Source organism: Neurospora crassa, linkage group I (assembly GCF_000182925.2).
Source record: "Neurospora crassa OR74A linkage group I, whole genome shotgun sequence".
Lineage (NCBI taxonomy): Eukaryota > Fungi > Ascomycota > Sordariomycetes > Sordariales > Sordariaceae > Neurospora > Neurospora crassa.
The window spans coordinates 4730061-4753253 of NC_026501.1; the positions used below are offsets into that span (position 1 = coordinate 4730061).

Sequence of the window (23193 nt, forward strand, 5' to 3'; positions counted from 1 at the left end):
CCCGGACCACCTGGCAGATAAGTGGCGGCGATTGTTCCTGCCCGCGTTGCCAGCCCGCTGCCAGCCCACTTGAGCCACCCCAACGCTGAAGTGGACCACATGGTCCGTGCGGCCAGCCTATCACAAGGCAGCCCTATCGCACAACCTCGCTGCGGAAAGAAATTGAGGAAAATCGACGCTGGAACATTGCACCTTCGAGGAAGCATCTCCCGACAACCGACAATCTCGACAGCAAACCGCCACAATGAGAACGTACGACGATACCTTCTCCGGCCAGAGGATCTACCCTGGAAAGGTACGGTTTTTTTGCCCGTCCAAAATGATTTGCGGCTCGAAAATGCTACCGGGATCTGAACCCGTGGGGAATTGGTCTTGGTCTTGGATTTGGGGAGGGAACGACTTTGCGAGAGCGAGGGAGAGATATTGACGGATCTCGTTCCCGCGACGTCAACGATATTCTGATTGAGGGGGATCATGAAGGACGAGCCAGAACAACAAGAGAAGGGAAATACAGCCACCGTGATAAAAGTGCTGACATGTTTTCTTTGACACCGTTAGGGTAAGCTGTACGTCCGTGGCGACAGCAAGATCTTCCGTTTCCAGAACGGCAAGTCCGAGTCGCTTTTCCTCCAGCGCAAGAACCCCCGCCGCATTGCCTGGACTGTCCTCTACCGCCGCCAGCACAAGAAGGGTATCTCTGAGGTACGCAAGAAACCACATATCCGCACTCGGGCCCAATCTTCTTCCCCCGTTGCGCACACCGTCACCAGCCCCCTATTCTACCGATTCTGCCGAAGCAATATCGAAGACTTCGAGACTTCGACGGAGAGGGATATCGCGAATACGGATACTTTGGACGCACGCGCAACTGGGTGAAGGGGATCGATGGGGGGGAAACCGTTGCGCGAAGCAGATGACTGACACCCATTACAGGAGGTCGCCAAGAAGCGCTCCCGCCGTACCGTCAAGGCCCAGCGTGCCATCGTCGGTGCCTCCCTCGAGGTGATCAAGGAGCGCCGCTCCATGCGCCCTGAGGCCCGCTCCGCCGCTCGTCTCGCCGCCATCAAGGAGTCCAAGGCCAAGAAGCAGGAGACTCAGGCCGCCAAGAAGGCTGAGAAGGCCAAGAACGCTGCCAACCCCAAGGCCCGTGTCACCTCCAAGCAGGGTGCCAAGGGTGCGCCCGTCAAGGTCGCTGCCAAGTCCCGTTAAATGCGGTCTTGTCGGTCGGGGGACACGATGATGTGAAGGGAGAATGGAATGTCTTTACGGTCCTGCGTGGCAAGCTGGAAGGGATACGCGGAGTCGGTCTGGTCGGTTCTCGGTTCTTTTTTTTTGCCTGCACTCAGCTGGAGGGTTTTCGTCTCGTTTAACGAAAACAATACAACAGCTTGGTTTCTGGAAGGGCCGGTTGCATGGATCCCTGCGTCTAACGGATATGACATCAAACGCTTTGCATGGGTAGCTTAACAGAATGCCGACTTATGCATTGGTCAAAGACGAACAAAATCCATATCCCACCTCCCTGTGATACTAGGGAGGCGAGAAAAAGTTTTGGGGCCGTTGGGACGAAGGAACAGGGACCTGGCAATCATAATATAACGCTGCGCTTCAGCGGGCAAAAGGCATATCACGCGGCTTCTATTCTCTATACCTCGTGATACTCTATCAAGCAAATACCCAGTCACAACAAGAGTATCCCGCGACTATCATCGCGTTCCCCTTGACATTTGTTTTGGTTCCTATTACTTCTCTACTTGGTGTGGTGGGTAAGTCTAATTAGGTAAAGCAGGTATTGAACACATATTGTCTGTGCAAAAAAGTGCCTGGCAGGGGGGTTTCTACTTTTGCTCCCAACCACAGTATATGAGTTTTGCCGGTGTAGATGATTACTGTTTGCCTTTGTTTTGTTTCTTTGCTTTGGCTTTTCCATGCCCCCTTTTTCTCTATTTAGAGCTTAGCCAGGACACCGTCGGCACCAGTGTTGGCGATGCTCTTAGGCACCTCATCCAACTCGGCGTAGGTAACCTTGCCGTGGTCGATGACAATAGCATAGCGCTTGGTGCGGTCACCCTGGGTCCAGCCGATGCTCTTGCTGAACTTGCAGTCGGCATCGGACATAAAGAGCTAAACATTCGTTGCGTGTCAGTTAGGTGTGGTGAGGGGGGGCAGGAGGGACATGAATTATTACTTACAATAGACTCATCTTTAACACCGTTGGCCTTGCCCCAAGCGGCCATCACCCACGCATCGTTGCTGGCAATGAAGATGATTTGGTCGACGCCCTTGGACTTGAACTCCTCGAGCTTGGCCAGATACGAGGGGACGTGCTGCTGCTGGCAGGTGGGGGTGAAGGCACCGGGGACGGCGACGAGGACGACCTTCTTGTTCGCGAACGCTACGTCGTGGGTAAGAGATTGCGTTAGTATATAGATAGGTGTGGAGAGAAAAAATACAAGTCAAAGATGATGTGAGGGTTCCTTGTGAGTGAGCCATGATATATTTACTTGCCTTTGCTGGCATCATACTGGATGGGAAGACCGCAGACGGTAAGGTCTGTGTCACCGCTGGGCGCGACGTAGGTGAAAGTAACACCTTCGGGGAAAGAGTCACCGGCCTTAAGAGCAGACATTTTGTTGAAAAGGGGTTTTTAGATTGTGAAGTTCGTGAGACTTGAGCTTGCTGTTCGTGAGAAGAGAAGAGTGCGAGATTCTTTTGGTTGGACTCGAAGCTTGAGGTGAGCTTATAAGCGGAGGAAGCCGATCGATGTATTGTTATCAGATCGTATCTCCAGGGGCAATCACAGCGGGGTCCTGCTCGCTTTTGGAGGGGTTCTCCGTTCTCCGGAGGTTCGGCGGGAGGGCGGGCAGGAACCGTTACGAAGCCTCCAGTAACATCAATCGGAAGGCATCGAACAGTGGAGACCGATCGATTGCCCTGGAAAGGGAGGCCGTTAAGGTGCCCTTTCTCAGTGAACGTCAATAACTTCCAGGGTTTGCGATTTCTGTCCATTGTCACGTTGGAGTGGAACAGACCTCGGGGGGCCCGGGGATTGTTGCCTTGGATTGCGCGATCGCCGGGCTTCATTGCATGTGCCAAAATCAGAAGCGACCGGATGGCCTCTTGTACTTTATATTCTCTTTTCCAAGTTCCAGAAACTCGCAATTTATATTTGGCCGACAACACAACAACTGAATTCTCCTCGAGATCCCTCACCTCCGACAACGGCCTTTCCCTTTCCACTCCTCTTTCCTTTTGCGCCGTAATTGAGAGAGGGGGGAAACTGAACAGGCGAGTATGACCTGGATATTGTCCGGACTTCAGGCAAGTGAGAGAGACCTTGATGTCTCTATAACCCGTCATTGTAGAAACACTTCTCCCGGATCTTCAGGCCATGAACGCTGGTGGTCCTATTATTGGAGATAGTCATAGGTACATTTTCTACCTGTCGCTCAAACTATATCCCTTGAACTAAATCTTCTCGTTTGTTACTATACTAAGAGCTTGCCTCGAAGAGGTGTCTGGCACGGAGCTGTAGCGGCTCGCTTCGGAACCCCACCAGCTCGGATCGTTCTATGACTACTTTCTGCCGTCAGCACGTACGACACCAAATTCATAATCACTGGACTACGATAACCTTTGATTAAGTTGCATTAAAGCCAGGTGTTCACATGGCTTTCTTGTTTAATAACCCTGCATTTTGTTTTAAAATATCCGGGGAAAAAATTCACCCTCTTGTTCTATGATCATTCGAGTTCCACTGTTACCCCTGTTTTGATAATATCTTCACTATTCTTCAGCCATCGCCATGACAGCTGAGTCAAAGCCCCCATTTCCGCCGTTCACAGCCGAAACAGCTCAGATCAAAGTCAAGGCCGCGCAGGATGCATGGAACACAAAGTGACTATACCTTTGCTATTTTCTTGAAAATTCGATTGCCGTTGGCTGACTTTGGTCGAATTCAAGAAATGCGGAGGTGGTCCAGATGGCCTACACTCCAGACTCCATCTGGAGAAACCGCGATACGTTCCTGCAAGGACGCCCAGAAATCGTCGAGTTTCTGAAGAAAAAGTGGTCAAGAGAGAACGGATATCGCTTGAGGAAGGAGCTGTTTGCTTTTACAGACAACAAAGTCAGTCGTTATTCCTTCCTGGCGGCGGCGGCAGGTCAGAAGTAGGATTGCTGCCCAGGGCTAACTGCTATGTCTACTGAGATCAGATCGCATTTCAGTTTTGGTACGAGTGGTATGACGAATCCGGTCAGTGGTGGCGGACATATGGCCTTGAGGACTGGACCTTTGCCGACAATGGCCTCATGAGGAAGCGGCAGATGAGTGGGAATGATGTGAAGATTGTAGAAGAAGAGCGATGGTTTAAGGAGGGTGTCGATGTCAACGAAGTTGCAATTACTGAGCAACACTGGTGATTGGCTTCCATGGCGAGAAGCTGCAAGGTACGGTCTACAAGTTCGGCATATGGCAAGTCCTGGTCCGGGTTTTGGTGGGAAGGCACATAGACCAGAGCCTTCTATGTATGACCGAGCATATGCAAGAACTTATGGCAGGTTCATATCTACCATTCACTACAACACCGAAAAATCTGAGTCGGGTGGTGGGATCATTCTACGAAAGTGTCAGTTGGGTAGCCAACGTTTTCGACATCCTCTTCCGTCCGAACAATTTCAGCGAGACTAACCCACAATCTCCTGGGTTTTAACCCTGCTGTTCTTGATGTAGTTCAAATCAACTTGCTCCCATCGACAAAGGTAGCTACATTGGGAACCGACAACCGGACAAGAGCACTTGACCAGGGGTTTCCAATCATCTCAATATGCCGAAGAACGGAAATTCACAGCTCAAGCCTTCCCCTAGGTCGGTACACTCGTAATTCAGCGCGGCGTCTTTCTGCAACTTGACTGACTCGAACAGTATTTGGGATATAGCCCCTCCGGGCGTGAGTTTGGAACTGGCGGGATGGTCAGCCGATCATTTTAAGCGACGTGGTTGGCCTCTGAGAGTCGCTATCGATGCACATTGCTGGCAAGTTTACTTTGAGAAAGATGGCAAAGTCGACTGGCTACGCAAAAGTTTGTTACCTTGGGCGTCCATAACTAGACTTTGGGGATGCCAAATGCTGACATTTAATTCCACCAGACTCTCGCGAGGTCAATGCGGTCGAGAAAACGATCATGTACCAGATTATGACCTTGCTGGAGCTGAGCATACACCTTCTCTTCGTCTTTGATGGCCCAGATCGCTACAGCCAATACGAACCTAATCCAAACCCAATCAAGCCGGAAAGGATACGTTTGCTCAAAGACATGTTAAACAATCTGGGCGTCCCTTTCCATCAGGCACCTGCGGAAGCAGCACCCACGTGTGTCAAGCTCCAACAGCTAGGTGTCGTCGATGCCGTTTGGACGCACCACAGCGTAGCTCTCACGTGTGGATGCCGAGAGATTGTCATGTTCAAAGAGCAGCACCGACACTGGAAGGGTGCAGGGTTAAGTAACGAGTTCGCTACCAAGCACGATGCTCCGGCTTTGCTGCAACAGTGGGATCTCGACCAGCCAAGCCTCATACTAGGGCTCCTGCTCGGAGGATGCGAATATTCAAGAGGCCTTCCGGGAGTCAACTATGAGGCTGCCCTCGAAATTGCCCGGAAAGCCAAGCAGCTGGCTGGAACCATGTGCAATGTCTTCAGTGATGATGGGAACAGATTGGAGAGGAACAAATGGTTAGTCATATTTCAGTTCGAGAACTCGAGAAGCCGACAACGCTGACCTCTGAAAGGCAAGCACGTTTCCGGGCCTTTCTTAAGGACAACGGCTATCATTCCGTGGCCATTCCAAATTGCTTTCCCGTTCCCAAGGCAATTGAGCGCTACCGGAGTCCACCTGTGCGTTCAGAAGAAACGTTGCAAAATCTGCTCTGCCTCCGACATGGATGGACACGGTCGTTGTCAGGTAATCTCGCTGACATCTGTCAATTTCTTAACCGGAACTTCCATTCGTACCCCTCCATTAAATGGCCTATACGACACCTAACAGGGCTCGAACTAAACCACAAACTGCTCCAAGGTACGTTGAGGAACGCTCCTCAAGCATGTGAGGGCATCAAAATTCCCGCTGCACTAGGGAACAGCATTTGCTGTAACGTCACCGTGTCAGCAACGATATTTCTTCCAGAATTCACAAAGATCTACGATATGTGGTCAACCCACGAGATCAAATGTAGAGTTTTGTCTTGTGTTGTTCAGAAAGGACTACACCCTGAACGGTTACCACGTCCCAAGCTTCAGAACAAGGGTCTGGTCAAACACAAGAGGAAGACCGCTGAGCCTGGCCCAGAAGACACCACAAAGCAGAGTAAGAAGTCCAAAGTTCCAGGTGTCGATACACCAGTCAGAGCAACCACACAGCTGGCTCCAAGAACCGAAAAAAGCGTCAAAACACAAAGCGAGAAGGTTTCTTCATCGCCATGGCAATTTCGCATCCCGCCCTTACCGCATGGTTTAGGATTTTCTCAACAACGGCAATCTCCAGTCGAAGCTCCATGTTCGTCGAGTCTAGAAGTCCACGACCTGTTATCACAAGACTGATCGGAGTGGGGATATCGAACCACGCAAAAGACAGTGAGATTTCCATAGTTCGGGCTCCAATTCCGAACTTGAAAGGGGACATAGCAGCGCAGAACAGAATGAACAATCTTACAAAGTCTCGTGCTTATGCGCCAACTCAGCAGAAGATGAAGGTTGGATAACTAACTTGCCTGGAGATCACGAGCTCACCCCGTTTAAAACTGACAAATTGAACGAGCACAATGACTCGAGACAACTTTACGATTCATTTACCAGCAACCAGGTAACTGGGACGGCGCTTGGACCTTCTGACCTTAAAAGAGTGGGGAACTGACCTCTGTTCGAAAATGTGGCGAGCTTGTTTTGATAACGATCACCATAGTCCCTGCTTGGGAGTTGTGGTTCTGTCAAGGGTGCGTTTACCAAACAACAGGGCGGCTCGGACCGTCCCGCTGGGAAAGACAGGGCTTGAAGCATTCATTCGGGTACATAGTCGGGCTCACTGGGTACGCAGGTTGCAGCATCACGGGCGTTGTTTACTCGAAGCTTTCAAATATTCACAGGAAGAGAAAGGAATTTCTGAAGAAGATTACCCTGTAATAAGGGGCTTGCGGAGATTTAGATGTTTTGGATGTTTTTTAATGATTCTGCGGGTAGTAGGCGGTCGCGGGGAGGTGTCAGAGCAAAGTGTTGAGGACACTCTAACTTCAGAATGTGCATCATATGTAGGCATATAAGCCTCTGGTAGATGATGATGCATTTCTAGGAGGACAGTCATATGACGCCTTTGTATCTTCTAGGTAAAGCGTTTAGTCTAAAGCATGTGAGCTTGTCAAGATAGGACGTGGAAATGTGTTATATAAACAACAAAACCATGTAACCCACCGAGAAAAGCAGTATATTAGTAAATGACAGCAAAAGCACGAATATCCTTTTGTGAAACTACATAAGCTTTTGATTACATAAACGGCCATGAAACTTCCTTACATAGGACACAATGTCAGTTGACTGAGATAAGGTAAACGTCAAAAAGTCTTGCTGTGCTGGGTTGTTTCGGGTAGGTATGTGATAGTGGTAAAGTGCTCGTAATTCAAAAAAACAAGCCCCGGTTTTACCCCCAAAAACGAACCTCAAAACTCAAACCCTCATTTCCAATTTTCCAGCCATGGCCCCCCTTTACCCCCCCCCCCCCCCCCCCCCCCCCATCAAAAAAAAAAAAAAAAAAAAAAAAAAAAAGGTCAGAAGGTTAATTTGCATAGGTGACCTTTGTCGAACGAACAGCACTGTCCCAGCTGCCATTGACTTCACTAATACTACGCATTTTGATCATCAGGTGTACCATTGAACCATAGGACCACTCGGTTCGCCCCGTTGTGGCACAGGAGCTACATAATGGACCTTATGTGTGAGTCGGTGCCTGGGCCCCCAGGTCCAATCTGGAGCAGCGCAGGGCGGGCGGGGTTCATTGTCATCTGGTGTTTGGGAAGAAGAGTGCCGGCCGGGCGGCGGCGGCGGCGGTGGGAACGATAGCAGAGACGGTGGCTTCGTCATGACCAGGTTCGAGCGACCAGAAAGAAGTAAAACCAGCTGAGAGCGGCCTGACGATGGGAGGAATCTCAAGCGGTATTCATAAGTTACTCTGGGGGAGATACGGGCTTCCTTTTTCACCCTATTGATGTACCTTGCCTTGGTTTGCCCTCTGGAACAGAAGAATTGTATAGAATAACCCAACAAGGAGAGTGTATTCCAGTGAGACGATTGATGCGGCGAAGACAAACCGGCGGTAGAGCTGAAAGAAACCTGAAAGAAAGAAGGGAACTAACTTGAAAGAAAAACGACGTTCGAGAACAGCTTTCTATGACAGCTAGCTGTAGCTTCAGGCACAAGCACACACGCCCGCGCAGACAAACAATGGACTTTACCGTAGGCAGTATACTTGTCTTGGAATCACAACCTAACCAGGTCGGTCGGCCAAAACCCCCCAGAACGAACATCAACCGTGGACAAAGAGGGGTACCAAGATGGAAAAAGGAAATCAGGATAAGGAAGCGAGCACGAAAAGGCAACAAGAAGCAAAGGGATGTCTTACTTCGGATGTAATCCGAGCGAAGCGAAGCAAGACATTAGTGTACATCAACCTCCGTGCTGGGCCCGACTGGGGCACTGGGCGAAAACAAGGGTCCAGGCGTCTTTTGAGATATTGATCTAGAGGATAAACTTTCACTGCGTGGTTGTGCACCATGTGGTTCAAGGGCTCCACGTTCGGGACCGAAAGGGTGATTTGACTAGTCCGGAGTCCATGCACAGCACTTACTCCCTCGGTCCACCCTGCGGGGAGCTTATGCTCCGGAGTATCCCCGAGATATTGTCCATGGTGATTAGCAGTCACCGGCCTTCATGTGTCATGGAGCTGGCTGAACGTGGGTGAAACAAAGGGGATGGGGATGGAGATGAAAAATCAACAGCAGAAGTCAGAAAATACGCACCCAGGCCAGAGTGAGGGAGTGAAGGAGCGAGGAGCAAGTGAGCGAGTCTGTTCTCAAGACAAAAGCTATTCGCCTCAGACATTGGGTTTTTTTTTGCTGTTTCAGAAGCGGGAGAGACAAGAAGTGAATCCATTGGAGCTCTTGTCAGCGGCCAGCTAGCTGCTGTGGCGCAACCACATTGAAGTCTTTCCAAGGTATGTAGGTCGAGAAAAAGGAATATGTGCTGCAGCCACTATCAATCACCGAGGCCCTTCGGGGCCTCTGAGAGTCTCCCTGCAAAAGTGAACCCCTGATGGGTGCAGCAAATTCGTACTGCCGCTCCGCTGATCAAATTGCGTATGGACCGAACTCTGGACGGGGAAAAAGACCATTCGGGTTTCATGGCGAAGGGGACGGAGCAGCTCCATGTCGGGTGTTCTTGGCGGGAATGGGTGCGTAACGTCGGTGTCGAGTACGGCTGTCATTGTTGTATGTTCGAGGGCGGTTGGTTGGCGGCAGTGTGATATTCAGGCGTGGTTGGAGTGTGCTAACCCATATTCCCTTTCCATTAGGTGTACTCCTTGACATCATGTGTCTGAAAGCAATCCCTATCTCTTGGGAGACATTGGCGGCCCTTCTTTCAACTCTTTGAAATTATCTTTCGTGTCCGAGCACAGCACGGCGACTAACCGGATGACGGCCTTGCCGTTTCCGCCAGATACAATTGGTCCCTAGCTGTTGTTTAGTCCACAAACAATGGAAGGAAATACCAGTACCCAGTTCCACGGCACCGGCACTTTAGTCCTGACGAAAGGCACCATTGAAAGAGGCCAGGCTCCGCACCGATCGGGCTTCATCTTAAGGGATCCCATTCCCAGTGAAGGGTCGCATCGAAGATCAGAAAGCCATTCCAGCGATCTTCACCCATGGTGAAAGCTTTCTCGGGTCGGTCGTTGCTACGACGTGGTTGGAGTCACCGAAGACTTCCACTTCGCCGCAGCGCTGCCGTAACAGTGACGAACGACGTCGGGAGTAAATTCTCGAGGACTGCCCGTACCTGACTTGTCGATTTTTCTGGGAACAATTCGATTTTCTCCGCTCTCATGTGCGCAATCATAGCAGATGCATGTCATAATCAAAACGAAAAAAAAAGAGACTGTGCGTAAAACCTCAAGAGCGGACTTGGAGAGCCAAGCCGGCCGTGTGTCCCGAATCCCGCCAATCACAAAGTCGCCAGACAGCCTCATTACGGCGATACTTTCCCTTTGCAGCTTAACAGCCCAGTGTCGATATTCCCGATGTTTATTGCTTTTGGTAGAGAAGGGCGTAGTAAAAAGCTGGTCCTTGGATGGTCCGCGACAATGGTTGGTTTGTGGAGGAAAATCTTGACGCCCTAAACCCATTTGTTCCTGATTCGTGACGCCTCCTTCGCCAGCTCGCAACGCCTCCTTCGCCAGCTCGCGCGTCGAAAAGACACCGATATCAAATGATACTGCTTCGTTGAATGCGCCACGCATGCTGTTATCGCCATGTGGTGTACTGTCAACAGCATTGGAAGCCTTCTTGCCCTGACTTCGAGAGGGGTCCAGGTCTCAAAAAAGCAATGGATTCAGGCCTGGCGGGCCAACTAGGGGCTGATAGCTTGGATAGTTTTACGCCATGTTCTTGTTTTTCTCGTACCCGTTTGTCGGTTTCGACAACCCGCTTCCGCCCACCCTGGAGTGCCTGGTACACATGGATGGATGATGCCTGATCAAGATCGAGATTAACGAAGGCGATCTCTAGTTAGGATTTGCTCCAGGAACAAGACAATACTATATAAACGATTAGCCTCTCCTTCTCTATTGTTTTGCCTTACCCCTTCATGTTATTGCTTGGAGATTAGTAGCACGACTTATTGGCACCCTATCGCCTCGAAACCCCAAACCCAGTGGCGAGTGTTCCTCCATCAACAGCAGTCCAACCTCCCATCACGATGGGTCTCCTACCTCTCACATACCGACGTCCAGCTCACGTCGACAAGAACAACATCTCACTGAGTGATGAGCCCAGCACCGGCCAGAACACCATCAGCAACTCCCCTGCCAGAAACAGTGAAGCAGGATCAGAGAAGACAGAACCAAGCCTGAGGCCAGTCAACTCGGGCAGCATCGCAGGAATCCCAACCGCATTGAGCTTTGATAAAATTATCGAGGGAGGAACATGTCCAGTCAGTGCTTGATCCTGCCTCACATTAAGACAGACCAGTGGCTGACTAGCCGTATGTAGCCATGTACCGTCCGTGACTTTATGAACTACCTGATATACGTGGAGCGGTCAGCGGAGAACTTGCAATTTTTTTTGTGGTATCGTGACTACATGAAGCGCTTCGAGCAAGCCAAAACGTGGGACCTTGCTCTTGCTCCAGAATGGACACCGGCCATGGAGGAGGAAGCCATTCAGAAAATTCAGAAAGAACAGGCTGAGAAGGCCCGCAAGAAGCCGAACTGCAAAACAGGAGACGTGACTGTCGAGATATTCAAGGGTACTGATTTCGAAAAGGGGTCGACCCCAGTCTTGTCCAGTCCAAGAGGCCGAAGTACATCAGACTTACCCGAGGGCACTCGGACGGGCAGCAACGACCCGTTCGGAACGCCGCCGCACACTCCGCGTGGCTACCACCAGGAGACGTTTTCCTCCGAGTATAACGGGTCCAGTATGGCGACGACGTATCGCACGCAAGCGAGCGATGCCTTTGCCACAGCAGGCATCAAGCCACCATGTAAGCATACGTCTCCTGCTCGTTTTTTTTCCAGTTTCCATATGCCACACTCCCACGGAGGCATGACATGCATGTGATCGCTGCTGTCGAATACCGAATCGAAAGGGGCAATGTTGACTGACGGAAAACTCAAACCAAACAGTCACCATACAACCCTTCCGAAAAGAAATCGACCGTGTGATCGCCACTTATATCATGGACGATGCGCCCCGGCAGCTCAACCTCTCCGACAAGGAGCAAAAAGCCGTACTTCAAGCGCTTGCACACACGACGCACCCGTCCGCATTCCGCATCATTATCACGCCTATCGAATCCGCGCTGCGTCGTCAGGCGCACCCCAACTTCATCCGCTGGTCCATCTGCAACGGCAACCCGGCGCGCGTCTTCTTTGCACGGGGGCTCGGCGTCGCGCTCATCCTGATCAGCACCATGGTCGCCATCGTGCTGGCTTTGTCCAACGCGGGCCGCGGCTACCGCGCCCTGGCGGCCATCGGCTGGGTGCTGGGCATCTCCACGCTGATTGCGGCATACAAGGGTATGTGCGTGGTCTTGCACGGGCTGCACCACCGACATATTCGTCCGTGGGAGCTGTTCATGGCGGAGGAGGAGGATGGGGAAGAGGGCCAGGCGAAGCGGTCGTTCGATAGCTTCGGGTCCGGCAACAGCTATGAGGACGAGCCGTGGCTGGTCCGGTACCAGCAGCGCAACGTGATCCGCAAGATCTTTGATCGAGAGGTGTGGATCCAGGAGCCCATGCTTCGCCAGATTCAAGACACGATTGCGGTGCAGAGCATGTTGTGCGCCGTGGTGCTGTCGGCGATCCTGACGGCCATCTTTGTCGCCGTGCCTGGAGGGCACTTGTTTTGAATACCTTGAATTTCTTACAGTGTCTTCCAGATATCTGCCCCTGCTATGTATGGTTCGTAACAAAAAAATGATCGATCTGATAACCGGATCGAGGAATGGGTCAAGACAACCTCAAGATTGTTTGCATCCCGTCAGTGGATGACTTGAAGCTTACCGTGTGAAAATGTGGGGTGGTCTTCCACTGTCCTTTCTGGGTTCGGACGTGCGGGAACCCCCGCCATTATGCCGCCGGCTTGTCGGCTGTCATCAAATCACCTTTCATTCCCCGTTCGATTCTGTCCCCGCTCTGGGGAAAACGTAAACCGATTTCGGTATTTTCGGCGCTGTGGAGTCGACGTACCTGCGCCGAGCCGAACCATTTCCCCACAGTCGCGTGTCGGAGCATCAGGCATGTTCCCCTCCAGTGCAAGGCTTATGTATCATGACCTTCTTTTTTTATCGGCGGGTTTTTTTTTCTTTTTTCTTTGGCTTACGCTACACTCATTGTGGGTCGATGGTTGATGGACGGAACCGCCGGGCTCTATGGGGCTATTCTGGGGGCTTGTGCACAAAATGCTGGAAGGGCGATTTGGAATTCTGTTTCTGTCGGGCTTGATTTTGGTTTGTGTCGGAGTCGGAGTAGCTTATGCTGGGTCGCCAGGATGGCATTGGTGATTACTGAAAGCTGTGGGGGAGCAACAGGAGGAGGAGGGATGGATGGAAGGCAGACAGCACAGTAGGGCTAGAGAAATGGGCGATACGTAATGATCCTTCAAAGTGTGGTTTCACATATTACATGCCTTTGCTGGTTTGAATAAACAAGCGGACGGCTAGTTGCACCGTTGCGCTGAGTGGTGTTACGTACATGTTCCCATCTGCCCGGGAGGGATCTACAATACAAGTACGGAACCGTTGTCGCGACGCTCAGGCTGACGAGAGATGGCATGGAAGACGGCGCAGACGAAGACTTGAGTAACAGGCTCGGGTATTTGGAGGTCAGACCATGCTAGTGACCGTTTCAATCGGGGAATCCAGTCAAAGTGAACATAGTATGACAATGTGACGCCTGCCCCCTCCAAACGGAAGGATCATGATGTGCAGTGTCTCGGGCGAAAGGATTCACAATCCGGCGTCACGGTATTTGTTGGGGTTTTTGTAGACAGGGTTGGAATCGGCAGGACTAGAGGCCTGCAAGCCATGGGATGTTGGTGTGGATCCTCTTCTTGTAGTAGCACCTTATCGATAACCCGTGCCGCCGTTTTTGTGGCCCACCTCTGACTACACAGTAGATCACCACCAAAGGCACCCGGGATATGATCTACAATGTAGTTTTCAGTATCCCTCCTCCTTTAAAAGGTCTCTGACAAGTCTGTCTCGCCCAAAAAGCGCTCTCCGAATGGCCGCCCTCAAAGACACATTTATGCCTCCTTGAACCGCTCTTGTTGTTCTAACCTCAACCCACCCTTTTTCTCCGTGTTGTGAACAACAACAGATACAACATGTCGTCAGAGAGCAACCAAGCCGAAGCCGAGGCTATTGCTCCCCACCCGCAACACCCATCGTCGCGACCGCAAGCCGGCCACCAACAACCCGAATCCCGCGAACCAGAGCTGAGGAATGACGGCCTACCATCGCAGACCGGCCAATTGACCACTCATCTCTCTCCGAACGCTGCGCTTACCACACCTACAACGCCTACCATCACCAGCCCCGAGATTGCGACTGCGTCAACTCCTGTCACAACCTTGACATCCGCGACAACGTCACCCCCGTCAGCCAACCGCCAGCGCGCATCTACTTCTGGTCCAATCGAGCTCGACACCGCTTTGAGCCATCCGGGCTCTGTTCGTATCAATGTTGAGGGCGCATTCATCGTTGAGCACGGCAGCGCTTCGCCGCCACAGACACCAAGTGGAAGCAGCAGCCGCGGTGGTTCACCAAACCGTCAAGAGTCTAAGGACATCAGACTACCGAACCACACTGCGATAGTGAGCCATATCGCTGTTGATGTATGGATACACTTTCACAATTATTTCCCGTTGATATCCTATCGGACGCATTGTTAATGGTTGATACCTCGGATAGATCGGCGGTTCTCTGGCTAAACTGGTGTACTTCTCCCGCGAGCCTCACTCCACGGAACCAGGTGGACGCCTCAACTTCGTCAGCTTCGAAACCGACCACATTAATGATTGTCTCGAGTTCATGCGCGCCCTCAAGCACAAACACCAAATGCTTAATGAGTCTAACATTGGCCCCGAGCTGTGCGTCATGGCTACGGGCGGTGGCGCATACAAGTTTTACGACATGATTCGCGACGTTTTGGGAGTCGATGTCATCCGTGAAGATGAGATGGAGTGTCTGATAATAGGTGTGTCATTCATGCATACTAGCATGGAAACTATTGCTAATACGCATAACTAAAGGACTCGACTTCTTCATCACCGAAATCCCCCGCGAAGTCTTCACCTACTCAGAAGCAGACCCAATGAACTTCGTCGATCCCTCTACCCACAGATATCCATACCTCCTGGTAAATATCGGGTCCGGAGTGTCGTTCCTCAAAGTAACAGGGCCTCGGGACTATCAGCGTGTGGGCGGTACATCACTCGGTGGCGGTACGCTTTGGGGCTTGCTAAGTCTCCTCACCGGAGCTCGTAGCTTCGATGAGATGCTAGATATGGCATCCAAGGGTGACAACAGTAAAGTCGACATGCTGGTCGGCGACATCTACGGCACCGACTACGGCAAGATTGGCCTCAAGAGCACTACCATTGCCAGCTCCTTCGGAAAGGTGTTCCGGTTGAAGCGACAAGCCGAGACGGAAGCCGAGGATAGCGGTGGACTTAGCCCGGTCGACGTTGACGAGGTGCAATCTAGCGCCGCCGAGGCCGGCGATCCCTCTACATCATCAGCAACTTTGCCTGGCAACAAGCATTTCTCGAGCGCCGATGTCTCGGTCTCCTTGCTGTACGCGATCAGTAACAACATTGGACAGCTCGCTTATCTGCAGAGCCAGATACACGAACTCAGCAACATCTACTTCGGCGGGTCCTTCATCAGGGGACACCCGCAGACCATGAACACGCTCAGCTACGCCATCAAGTTCTGGAGCAAGGGCGCCAAGCAGGCTTACTTCCTCAGACACGAGGGCTACCTAGGAGCCGTCGGCGCGTTCCTCAAGCGGCAGCCTCAGAATTGGGGCCGTAGGGGAAGCTTCGATCAGGCTTCCGCCATGGAAGCGCGAATGAATGCTCGGACGAGAACGAGGGATGCTGACAATGAATAATATCGATGTTTGTCACCGTCGGTTTGCCATGTCCAGTGTCTCGAATGGGAATTGAGGATAAAGAGGAAGAAAAGCGGATACCCCGTCATAGAGAGAAGGATGTAAAGGTTCTTATTCAGGTTCAAGGTTTTTAATATCTTCATCGCTGGCGTTGGATTTGTTTCTCTATTTTCTCAGTTCGATGGGTGTTCTCAATCCAGATGATACACGACGCAAGCGCAAGCTTTTGGTTTTGGGGGGCAGCCTTTTTTTTGGTCATAATTGTATGTTCTTTCTAGTATTTGTATCGTCAGCGCTTGACGTTGGGCGACCCATTTTGTTATGAGATACCTGGATAAGCTTTGGAAGCAGCGCCAATCTAGAGAAGAAACAGTCACAATATTCCTATTATTTTCGAAATGCTGCAACAACCTGAAAGCTCTGGTGAGTCCAACTCTTCATCAGGGAGTTTTTCGATGATTGCGAATGATAGAACGGGCGCATATATTGGATCCCATCGAAGCGAAAAAAATAGAAATGATGTTGTAATATCTAGTGCCAAAATCAGCACAAGAGATGAATCACATGGTGAAGTTGCCTTCGCCTTGGATCATTATAAGCCGCGCACTTTTCCGCCTCCGGAACTGTACCTCATCTTTACCTATACCTACACATCCACCGTCAAGACTTAGCATCTGATCAAATCAGAATCAAGCACATCGCCAACATGAAGACCCCGGCTCCTTCCAATGACATAAGTCCGTCCACCCCGCCATCCGTCGATGCAGACACTTCAAAGTCGTGGCGCTGCCCTTCCACATTCTATCGACGTCAGCTTCGCTATAACCGTTGCCGTTGCCGCAAGTCTCATAGCCACAGTCGGCATGTGATTTCAGCTCCTGTCGTATCACTTCGAAACCCTTCTTTGACAAAATGCCAGCCTCTACGTGTTTCCGACTTTTGACTTCGACTTGGACTTCGACTTCCGACTCCCGACTACCAACTATGCCAGAACCTCAACGGCTCGTCATCAATCGATCGATTTCGTTTCGTTCCAAGGTTTAGGCCTTGACGACCTTCTTAACCTCCTCCTTGACGTTTTCCTTGACCTCCTCAGCAGCGGCGGGAAGGGTCTTGTTCTTTTGGGATTGTTGCCACATGAGGATGCGGGAGACTTGAACGACACCGACGATGCCAAGGAAGAAGTTGACGGCGGCGAGACTGTAAGAAAATAAGAAAAGTTAGTTCTGGGTTGGGTAAAAGGGAGAAGGGCTGTTATATTGGGGGGTGGAAGAAGGGATAAGGGATAGGTATGGACCAGGAGATGGACGTAAAGATGGTATTGGTGGTGGTGGTGATTGTTGTTGGGAATGGGATGACGTAGGTTTGTTGGTTGGGTCAAAAACGAAGGGCGACGACAAGATGGAAGAAGGGAAACGCACAGGTAGTTCTTGGGCTTGATGATCAAGCACCAGCGGGTCCAGATGAGACCGGTGGCAGTCAGGGCGGCGTTCTGGGTGAGCGAGAGCTTCTCGGCTGGGCGCGCAAAGTCGGAGATACCTGCGAGGACGAGACCCCATTTCATGACAGGGGCCCTGTTGTTTTTTAAATGGACCTGGATTAGCCTTTGCTCTTGCTCATTGGAACGCATCTTTGTCCAAATCTTTTTTTTTCGATGTCGATCATTGCGTCGTCGTTGTTGCTGTTACTGCTGCTATTGCGCAGACTCCAAAAGGCCTGAAAGGTTCCTCAACAAAACAACATACCAGAAGTGCACCGTCTTGAAGCCAATCGGGCTGTTCCACATGCGCTTGAAGAAGGACTCTTGCGCCTGCTCCGAACTCGCTGTGCTCTGGAAACGCTTGCCGCCATTGCGGGCGGCGTTGGAGGTGAAGAAGGTGTTGCGGAAAACGGGGCGCGCCGCGCGGAAGAAGTTGTTCATCGGGGCCATTGTGCCGGAGGGGACTTGCGACTCGACTCGAGGTGGGATGGTTTGGGGATGGATGGGATGTCCGGATTGAGTCTCGAGGAGGTTTGGACTTCTTAGGGCGCCGGGGCGAAAGTGGATTAGAGCTGAAAGTGGAGTCCCAAAGTCCGGTCTGAATTTCGGAGTCGGCGACTTAGTTAGTCAGGGACTGTGTATCAGTAAAGAGTAACCAGCATTTTTATTGTTGTTTGTTAACAGCCCGCCCCGGGCCACCTTATCGGTACATAACAGAATCTCGTGCCCGCACCTTGAAATGGTGCAAACTTGATGAGCGCGATGGTTTTGAAATCTTTGCACAGCACTTCTTCTCTGACTAATATTCTAAGCTGAAGACGCTGACGGTTTTCGACGAGTCATCATTTCGTGCCCAAGGCAAAGAAACCGCTGTCTCTTGTTGAGGACTGCGGAGATAACATGGACTTTCTGTCTTTCAGCATTTTGTGGCTCGTGCACCGTTGGGGAAGCCCGGTTTTGTGCACCCTCCTCAAAAAGCTTTGTGCAAAGAGCTTTCTTATCCAGGCGGCTGTAATTGTGCATATCAAATCCCAGGTGGAGCTTCTGGTCGGCAACCTCCCCCGCTTGCTTGCTCGTCGCAAAGGTGCCCCTGCCCGTAGGACAACGACGACCACTCAATCGATACCCCCATCTGCCAATTCTTGCGCCTCTGTAATTCGAGATTGCCTTCATCGCAAGCATGTCAGGCAGATTTGCTTTCAACAAGGGCTTGAAGGAGGTCCGCTTCCTGTTCTGCCAGACGGGCGAGCACAGCGCTGCCACAAGGTGAATGATCCCAGCCCTACGGATGGAGTCTCCCGTCAACGCAGCAGCGTGAATGACTCGAGCAATACCCGCCTCCGCTGATTTGATTAGATGAATGAGCCCCAGATTAACTTCAATTCTTTGAGTCCAGATCATTCCTCCTTCGAAACTACCCTGCCATGAAGAAGGATAACCCGGCGACACCGATTTTGATTCGAGATGCGTCCGGCACGCTACCCAAGGTCTATGCGAGATTCGGTTGGTGGATCCAGACCACATGATATCACGCTCTACTCTCTGGTTTTGGTTCTAATGCTCGGTCTTTGCAGAGTTCGGTAAGGAGAAGAGTCAGTCGTTGGAAGGTAGGTTATGGCGTCCTTTTACATCTTATCTGGGCCGATGACTAACCCAGATGGTTTCTAGGTCTGTCCGACCAGCAAATCGAGGAGACAGTATCATCCCTCGTCAAGAACAATTCTTGAGCTGGGAAGTGAGAGGAGCCGTGAAGCATGTCTATAACACCAACATCCTTGACGCTACATACAACCCGCTGTGGTGGCATAATGAAACCCGCAACCCCGTCGACGCAACCGATGGATGGGTACGATTGTTGAATTCATCGAGAAAGTTACCGCTTCAGTCGCCAAATTCCAGGCTCACAGGTCTTTAATGATGTTATACTCTGAGATGAGGAATCACACTTATCATCGAGGCAATGCCCACCATCTTAGAGAAGCGGATTTGGAAACACTTAATACAGCTCCGCAGCTTTGCCGAACTTTCGCCCTATCTCATGACAAACAGCTATGCAACAGAGATGCTTTGAGACTGTGTTGATACGGCCAACGGGAGTGCAACCATACGCTTGGTGACTGTGTGTGAAGAAATCACAACTTATTACAAACCGGCAACCGGATTGGCACTCTGGCCTACCTGTCACAGTTCAGGTTCCTTAACGAGCAAGCTGGCAGCGAAGTTGGGGACTCGATCAGAGCGCAAGTTGAAAAATGGTTCTGCGTTTAGATGCTTCAAAAACGATATGCATCTAGGTAGGTTTGAGGGAAAGTGATGCAAACAACATCAGAACTGGTCCGCAAAAGAGGCTGCAACCTTCCCAACTTCCAAAGCTGCCATAACTTTGGACAAGGAAAGGAGCTAGACCTTTCCCTCAAGAAGACATATTCAAGTGCCCGCTGTTGAAAGAGTATGTATGCCATATGGTCCAGCAAACTTTTGCCTGTTATCGTATTCCAAGACTGTCTTGTTTGTTCTCAGCTCCTATCCAACGACTGCAGCCAGTCAGAACAGCTGAAGCAGGTTGGTAGCACCGCTTTTGTCCCCTGACCGAATGTGCAAGCTGTGATGGGATGCCGTAGAGACGGGTTCGATGCACGCAATTGTACAATTGCACCTACCCAGCCGTGATCGAATCAGAAGCCGACGACAGAAACATAGCTTTCCATTCGACAGGCTTCACACCCCCTAAAAAAAGGCAAGTCAGGGGATGAGCAGATCATTTTTGGGCGACCTCCAGACCTCCTTGGCGCGTGAAGTTGCCCCGCGTAAAAAGGGCGAGTTTTTGGGAGCATGGATCATAAGTACCCCATGATATAAGTGTGCCGGCGCTTTTTTTTTTTCTCCTCTCACGACATGTGCTGAGACTACATCACCTCGACTTCGTCTCAAGAGCAGTTGTAATCGAGCTGGGTTATCTCAGGAGCGTGCAAAGCATTCCGGCTGTGCCGAGCGAAAACTTGGAAGAGACAACCACAAGATTCCCCACAAAGCCTTTGTTCCGCCTCGATAGACGAAAAAAGAAAGATCATCACCCCTCCTTTCTATCCCGCCCTCAGCTGCCGCCCCGCCTCGCCTCATATATCACAGTAAGACAAGGAGATCGAGCCCAGATTACAGAAACAACTTATTCATCGACGATACTATCCGACCAAGCTGTATCAATTTTATTCATCAAGCCCAGGAGCGCAAATATGTCCAGGATCTTTGGGCGCCGGTCAACCTCTCTGAAGCTGATGAGCCCTCCAGACTCTATGCCTCTCTCAGAACAAGAGCATCACAATTCCTCAGACAATCACCATGATTCGGCTTACTCCTCGCTGCTGGATCCCATGGTGCGCGCAATGGAGCTGCCAGAACACCGCCGGACCAAATCCACATCAAGCGGATGGATGCAAGGCTTTGCAACTTCTGGACAAGACGTCTCACACCGGACGTGGTTGAGTGCCGCCGAAAGACGCTCCTCTTCGACTGGCGAGCGTCCACCTCCTCGGAAGCTGGTCAAAGACCCCAACGGCTCCGGCCGGCCGTCATTCTCCGTGGAGCTTTCGGATAGTGACGGGGAGAAGAAAAAGGGTGTCCTACGACGACAGCTTATCAGACTGAGGAGCTTCTACCGACGAGAGAAGTCAGAACCCTGAGGAGGACCGCTGATCTCCCTCAGCTTGCTGCTGACTTGCGAGTTTCATTTTAAAGTCATGATGTTGGCGCCAGGGAAAACGGATCACGACAACTTCAAACTTGTGGTTGGTTGTTCGGAGGATTTCCGTCTCTGGGGAGGAGAGTTACAGTAGGCGCATTTTGCTTGAAGACCCGCTCCGCCGACACCGACACCGACCCGCTTTTCCTTGGCAGCCACTACCATTCCTACGATCACAACTCTCATCGGTTATCGGTTCATGGAAGTCTTTTTGTGCCATGACTAATCGAACTAAACCTCAGCGGATGGACAAATCGACTTCCGAAACTTCCACAGAACACTTCCTTCAACGCGAAAAGTAGACTTTACGGTTTAATATCCTATCCTATCCTGAGGACGCTCTCTGAAGGCCACACATTCACGACCCTTTCTCATCCTTTGAGAGCTTCTAATTCCGAGGCAAACGACGAGCCCTTCCGGGTCAACTTTCAGCGGAGTCGGATCTCAAAACCACACTCTTGCAGCCCCATGATGACGGCCTGGGCGTCTAACCTCCGCCCTCAGGTCACTACATCTTGTCTCGTTCTCGGGGCAGTGGGTGTATCCTTGGGGTTGAGTGTCCGCATACTGATGAGCCAAAACTCGAGCAAGAAGCCAATGATAATCCCATCGCCAAGAGTCACCCACCTTCCACAGTTGTCCAAAGACGAAACCTCCTTACTTCCATACCCCCCAGATGCTCTGCCAGGTGCAAGGGACGTTGAGACCCCATATGGAATCATCAAGGTATTCGAATGGGGGCCTGAAGACGGCGAGAAGGTTCTTCTATTACACGGCATCAGCACACCATGTTTAAGCTTGGGAATCCTTGGAGAGGCGCTCGTGGAAAAAGGTTATAGAGTCATGCTGTTTGACTTTTTCGGGCGCGGGTATTCCGATACTCCAACAGACATCCCCTTTGACATCCGGCTTTACTCGACTCAGATCCTCCTGGCTTTGGCATCTTCAAAACTACCATGGACCGGCGACAACGGATTCCACATGATTGGTTATTCCCTAGGCGGAGGCATCGCCGTCTCGTTCGCCAGATACTACTCGCACATGATCCGGTCCTTGGTACTCGTGGCAAGCGCAGGACTGATCCGGTCAGAACACGTGAGCCGAAGGAGCAGGATCCTTTACTCCGAAGGCCTGCTTCCCGAGAGGCTGCTCCGGTGGCTCATACGCCGACGGATCACTCCCCAGTCAGCGACAACGACATCCGAAGCCAAAATGGCTAGCGAGGTCGTGACCGCCACCAGCAACAGTGAACAGTCCACCAAGAAGCATCACAAAAACAGCGACGCCAGCGGCGGGGACTCATTCGACAACGCGGTTCTCTTGCCGCACAGGCCCAATAGCACAGTTTCCTCGGTGATGGCCTGGCAGGTCCAGCACCAGCAGGGATTCCTCACGGCTTTTATGAGCAGCATTCGGCATGCGCCCATTTACGAACAGCGGAAGGATTGGCTAAAGCTCGGTCAGCTTTTGGCTGCCAGGCGAAAGACTTCTTCTCCTGGTGCCGATGAGGGAGCCGGGGCAGAACCGTTGCCGGGACTTTTGGGTGGAAAACTCTTGCTGATTCTTGGCTCAACGGATCCGGTCATTGTCAAGGAGGAACTGATACACGACGCCACGTCAGTGTTGGGAGAAGATGGATTCAAGGCTGTTGTAATGGATGGTGGTCATGAAATCGTTATGACGAAGGGAAAAGAGGTGGCGGGCTTGGCGGCAGGTTTTTGGTCACGGAATTAGATAACTTGGTCGCAAGGGAACAACCATTGTATATGATGATATGATACGTAGGATATATGAGTTTCTGGATGTGACTGAAGATTTTAAGAATTATAAATTGTCGTGTTTCATTGTGCGAGTAAAAACAGAAGTGGTTCGAGCTGATGCAGTGAAACGACCAAGGGGACTTACTGATTGTTGGATTCATGTCCGCGGGTTACACCTGCAGGAAGTAGAAGTGCCCTGAAAGACCACGCTAGGTTGCTAATTCAGCGGCTGTCAGGCGGTTTCTCAGCGCGCACTTGCTTTGCATGGATCCAGCTGC

The 23193-nt window shown here is 51.3% G+C and overlaps 10 protein-coding genes across 10 annotated transcripts; 8 read left to right on the forward strand and 2 right to left on the reverse strand.

Annotated features, from left to right (window-relative positions):
* The first annotated feature begins 85 nt into the window (after window positions 1-85).
* Window positions 86-1997, forward strand: NCU03150 (60S ribosomal protein L24). Its single transcript, XM_959106.3, has 3 exons — window positions 86-295; window positions 559-702; window positions 934-1997. Exons 1-3 carry the CDS (start codon window positions 245-247, stop codon window positions 1207-1209), a joined length of 471 nt encoding a protein of 156 aa, XP_964199.1. The 5' UTR covers window positions 86-244; the 3' UTR covers window positions 1210-1997.
* NCU03151 (peroxisomal membrane protein) lies at window positions 1590-2748 on the reverse strand. Its single transcript, XM_959107.3, has 3 exons — window positions 2509-2748; window positions 2193-2395; window positions 1590-2124 (listed from the first exon to the last, which is right to left on the reverse strand). Exons 1-3 carry the CDS (start codon window positions 2627-2629, stop codon window positions 1948-1950), a joined length of 501 nt encoding a protein of 166 aa, XP_964200.2. The 5' UTR covers window positions 2630-2748; the 3' UTR covers window positions 1590-1947.
* A 907-nt stretch (window positions 2749-3655) lies between these two features.
* NCU03152 (DUF1348 domain-containing protein) lies at window positions 3656-4588 on the forward strand. Its single transcript, XM_959108.3, has 3 exons — window positions 3656-3897; window positions 3964-4129; window positions 4216-4588. The coding sequence occupies exons 1-3, from the start codon at window positions 3806-3808 to the stop codon at window positions 4420-4422; spliced, it is 465 nt and encodes a 154-aa protein (XP_964201.3). The 5' UTR covers window positions 3656-3805; the 3' UTR covers window positions 4423-4588.
* Window positions 4589-4826: 238 nt separating this feature from the next.
* On the forward strand, window positions 4827-5778 carry NCU16387 (hypothetical protein; the record flags this gene model as incomplete). Its single annotated transcript, XM_011395077.1, has 3 exons — window positions 4827-4867; window positions 4939-4949; window positions 5150-5778. The coding sequence occupies 3 exons, from the start codon at window positions 4827-4829 to the stop codon at window positions 5776-5778; spliced, it is 681 nt and encodes a 226-aa protein (XP_011393379.1).
* A 4894-nt stretch (window positions 5779-10672) lies between these two features.
* On the forward strand, window positions 10673-12753 carry NCU03153 (hypothetical protein). Its single transcript, XM_959466.2, has 3 exons — window positions 10673-11249; window positions 11309-11801; window positions 11944-12753. Exons 1-3 carry the CDS (start codon window positions 11016-11018, stop codon window positions 12666-12668), a joined length of 1452 nt encoding a protein of 483 aa, XP_964559.1. The 5' UTR covers window positions 10673-11015; the 3' UTR covers window positions 12669-12753.
* A 1230-nt stretch (window positions 12754-13983) lies between these two features.
* Window positions 13984-16335, forward strand: NCU03154 (pantothenate kinase). Its single transcript, XM_959467.2, has 3 exons — window positions 13984-14656; window positions 14733-15018; window positions 15074-16335. The coding sequence occupies exons 1-3, from the start codon at window positions 14147-14149 to the stop codon at window positions 15934-15936; spliced, it is 1659 nt and encodes a 552-aa protein (XP_964560.2). The 5' UTR covers window positions 13984-14146; the 3' UTR covers window positions 15937-16335.
* On the reverse strand, window positions 16297-17982 carry NCU03155 (hypothetical protein). The gene is made up of 3 exons (XM_959468.3): window positions 17682-17982; window positions 17358-17510; window positions 16297-17136 (listed from the first exon to the last, which is right to left on the reverse strand). The coding sequence occupies exons 1-3, from the start codon at window positions 17864-17866 to the stop codon at window positions 16977-16979; spliced, it is 498 nt and encodes a 165-aa protein (XP_964561.1). The 5' UTR covers window positions 17867-17982; the 3' UTR covers window positions 16297-16976.
* A 385-nt stretch (window positions 17983-18367) lies between these two features.
* Window positions 18368-19855, forward strand: nuo10.5 (NADH:ubiquinone oxidoreductase 10.5). The gene is made up of 4 exons (XM_959469.2): window positions 18368-18682; window positions 18813-18919; window positions 18991-19023; window positions 19085-19855. Exons 1-4 carry the CDS (start codon window positions 18597-18599, stop codon window positions 19141-19143), a joined length of 285 nt encoding a protein of 94 aa, XP_964562.1. The 5' UTR covers window positions 18368-18596; the 3' UTR covers window positions 19144-19855.
* A 794-nt stretch (window positions 19856-20649) lies between these two features.
* On the forward strand, window positions 20650-21096 carry NCU03157 (hypothetical protein; the record flags this gene model as incomplete). The annotated part of the gene is made up of 1 exon (XM_959470.1): window positions 20650-21096. One exon carries the CDS (start codon window positions 20650-20652, stop codon window positions 21094-21096), a length of 447 nt encoding a protein of 148 aa, XP_964563.1.
* Window positions 21097-21396: 300 nt separating this feature from the next.
* Window positions 21397-22977, forward strand: NCU03158 (alpha/beta hydrolase). Its single transcript, XM_959471.2, has one exon. It carries the CDS (start codon window positions 21624-21626, stop codon window positions 22887-22889), a length of 1266 nt encoding a protein of 421 aa, XP_964564.2. The 5' UTR covers window positions 21397-21623; the 3' UTR covers window positions 22890-22977.
* Window positions 22978-23193: the final 216 nt, after the last annotated feature.

Coding starts and splice junctions, on each gene's coding strand:
- NCU03158 (XM_959471.2), top strand. CDS start 21,624: ATGATGACGGCCTGGGCGTCTAACCTCCGCCCTCAGGTCACTACATCT.
- NCU03154 (XM_959467.2), top strand. CDS start 14,147: ATGTCGTCAGAGAGCAACCAAGCCGAAGCCGAGGCTATTGCTCCCCAC. Junction 14,657..14,732: donor TGAGCCATATCGCTGTTGAT/GTATGGATACAC, acceptor TACCTCGGATAG/ATCGGCGGTTCTCTGGCTAA. Junction 15,019..15,073: donor GATGGAGTGTCTGATAATAG/GTGTGTCATTCA, acceptor GCATAACTAAAG/GACTCGACTTCTTCATCACC.
- NCU03152 (XM_959108.3), top strand. CDS start 3,806: ATGACAGCTGAGTCAAAGCCCCCATTTCCGCCGTTCACAGCCGAAACA. Junction 3,898..3,963: donor CAGGATGCATGGAACACAAA/GTGACTATACCT, acceptor GTCGAATTCAAG/AAATGCGGAGGTGGTCCAGA. Junction 4,130..4,215: donor TTGCTTTTACAGACAACAAA/GTCAGTCGTTAT, acceptor TACTGAGATCAG/ATCGCATTTCAGTTTTGGTA.
- NCU03150 (XM_959106.3), top strand. CDS start 245: ATGAGAACGTACGACGATACCTTCTCCGGCCAGAGGATCTACCCTGGA. Junction 296..558: donor AGAGGATCTACCCTGGAAAG/GTACGGTTTTTT, acceptor TGACACCGTTAG/GGTAAGCTGTACGTCCGTGG. Junction 703..933: donor ACAAGAAGGGTATCTCTGAG/GTACGCAAGAAA, acceptor CACCCATTACAG/GAGGTCGCCAAGAAGCGCTC.
- nuo10.5 (XM_959469.2), top strand. CDS start 18,597: ATGTCAGGCAGATTTGCTTTCAACAAGGGCTTGAAGGAGGTCCGCTTC. Junction 18,683..18,812: donor GAGCACAGCGCTGCCACAAG/GTGAATGATCCC, acceptor CTTTGAGTCCAG/ATCATTCCTCCTTCGAAACT. Junction 19,024..19,084: donor GAAGAGTCAGTCGTTGGAAG/GTAGGTTATGGC, acceptor GATGGTTTCTAG/GTCTGTCCGACCAGCAAATC.
- NCU03155 (XM_959468.3), bottom strand. CDS start 17,866: ATGGCCCCGATGAACAACTTCTTCCGCGCGGCGCGCCCCGTTTTCCGC. Junction 17,511..17,681: donor TTCAAGACGGTGCACTTCTG/GTATGTTGTTTT, acceptor AAAAAACAACAG/GGCCCCTGTCATGAAATGGG. Junction 17,137..17,357: donor ATCAAGCCCAAGAACTACCT/GTGCGTTTCCCT, acceptor ATTTTCTTACAG/TCTCGCCGCCGTCAACTTCT.
- NCU03153 (XM_959466.2), top strand. CDS start 11,016: ATGGGTCTCCTACCTCTCACATACCGACGTCCAGCTCACGTCGACAAG. Junction 11,250..11,308: donor TCGAGGGAGGAACATGTCCA/GTCAGTGCTTGA, acceptor AGCCGTATGTAG/CCATGTACCGTCCGTGACTT. Junction 11,802..11,943: donor AGCAGGCATCAAGCCACCAT/GTAAGCATACGT, acceptor CAAACCAAACAG/TCACCATACAACCCTTCCGA.
- NCU03151 (XM_959107.3), bottom strand. CDS start 2,629: ATGTCTGCTCTTAAGGCCGGTGACTCTTTCCCCGAAGGTGTTACTTTC. Junction 2,396..2,508: donor CCAGTATGATGCCAGCAAAG/GCAAGTAAATAT, acceptor CCCACGACGTAG/CGTTCGCGAACAAGAAGGTC. Junction 2,125..2,192: donor GTGTTAAAGATGAGTCTATT/GTAAGTAATAAT, acceptor ACGAATGTTTAG/CTCTTTATGTCCGATGCCGA.